This window comes from Physeter macrocephalus, unplaced genomic scaffold, assembly GCF_002837175.3.
Source record: "Physeter macrocephalus isolate SW-GA unplaced genomic scaffold, ASM283717v5 random_4346, whole genome shotgun sequence".
NCBI classification, from domain to species: domain Eukaryota; kingdom Metazoa; phylum Chordata; class Mammalia; order Artiodactyla; family Physeteridae; genus Physeter; species Physeter macrocephalus.
Genome location: NW_021149632.1, coordinates 3,936 through 4,514, shown reverse-complemented (window position 1 = coordinate 4,514; position 579 = coordinate 3,936). Strand labels below are relative to the sequence as shown.

Genomic DNA, 579 nt, shown 5'->3' with positions numbered 1-579 from the left:
GTGTGGAGTCGATGCAGGACGACGACGTACCCAAGGCAGTGGACTGGCGACAGCGCGGGTGCGTGAGCTATGTGAAAGATCAAGGTGACTGCGGGTCTTGCTGGGCATTTTCCGCCACTGGTGCAATAGAGGGAGCATACTGTGCCAAAACAGGGGAGCTTCTCAACTTGAGTCAGCAGCAACTTATTGACTGTTCGCGCTTTTTGGGAAATCAGGGGTGCAACGGCGGGTCAATGGAGGACGCCTTTGAGTACGTGATTGAGAACCGGGGCATTTGTTCTGCAGAGAGCTACCCCTATATGATGAAGGATGGCATTTGCCAAGCCTCCCGGTGTACACCTGTGGCATCGATTGTGGGTTACAGGAATGTGCCACGTGAAAACGAGAAAAGCATGATGGTTGCACTGGCTCTACGAAGCCCCGTGAGTGTTGCTATTCAAGCAAATCAAGCAGCGTTCCAATTCTACTATGACGGGGTGTTCGACGCTCCATGCGGCACTGACCTGGATCACGGAGTTCTGCTTGTGGGGTACAATGCGGAATACGGTGGACAAGGAGATTACTGGATAATGCTGAATT

The 579-nt window shown here is 52.7% G+C and overlaps 1 protein-coding gene across 1 annotated transcript; it reads left to right on the top strand.

The window, feature by feature from the left end:
* Positions 1–11: 11 nt before the first annotated feature.
* Positions 12–529, top strand: LOC112063167 (procathepsin L-like; the record flags this gene model as incomplete). Its single annotated transcript, XM_055083698.1, has 1 exon — positions 12–529. A coding segment is annotated over exon 1 (518 nt), but the record flags the coding sequence as incomplete, so codon positions are not given.
* Between the last annotated feature and the right edge of the window lie 50 nt (positions 530–579).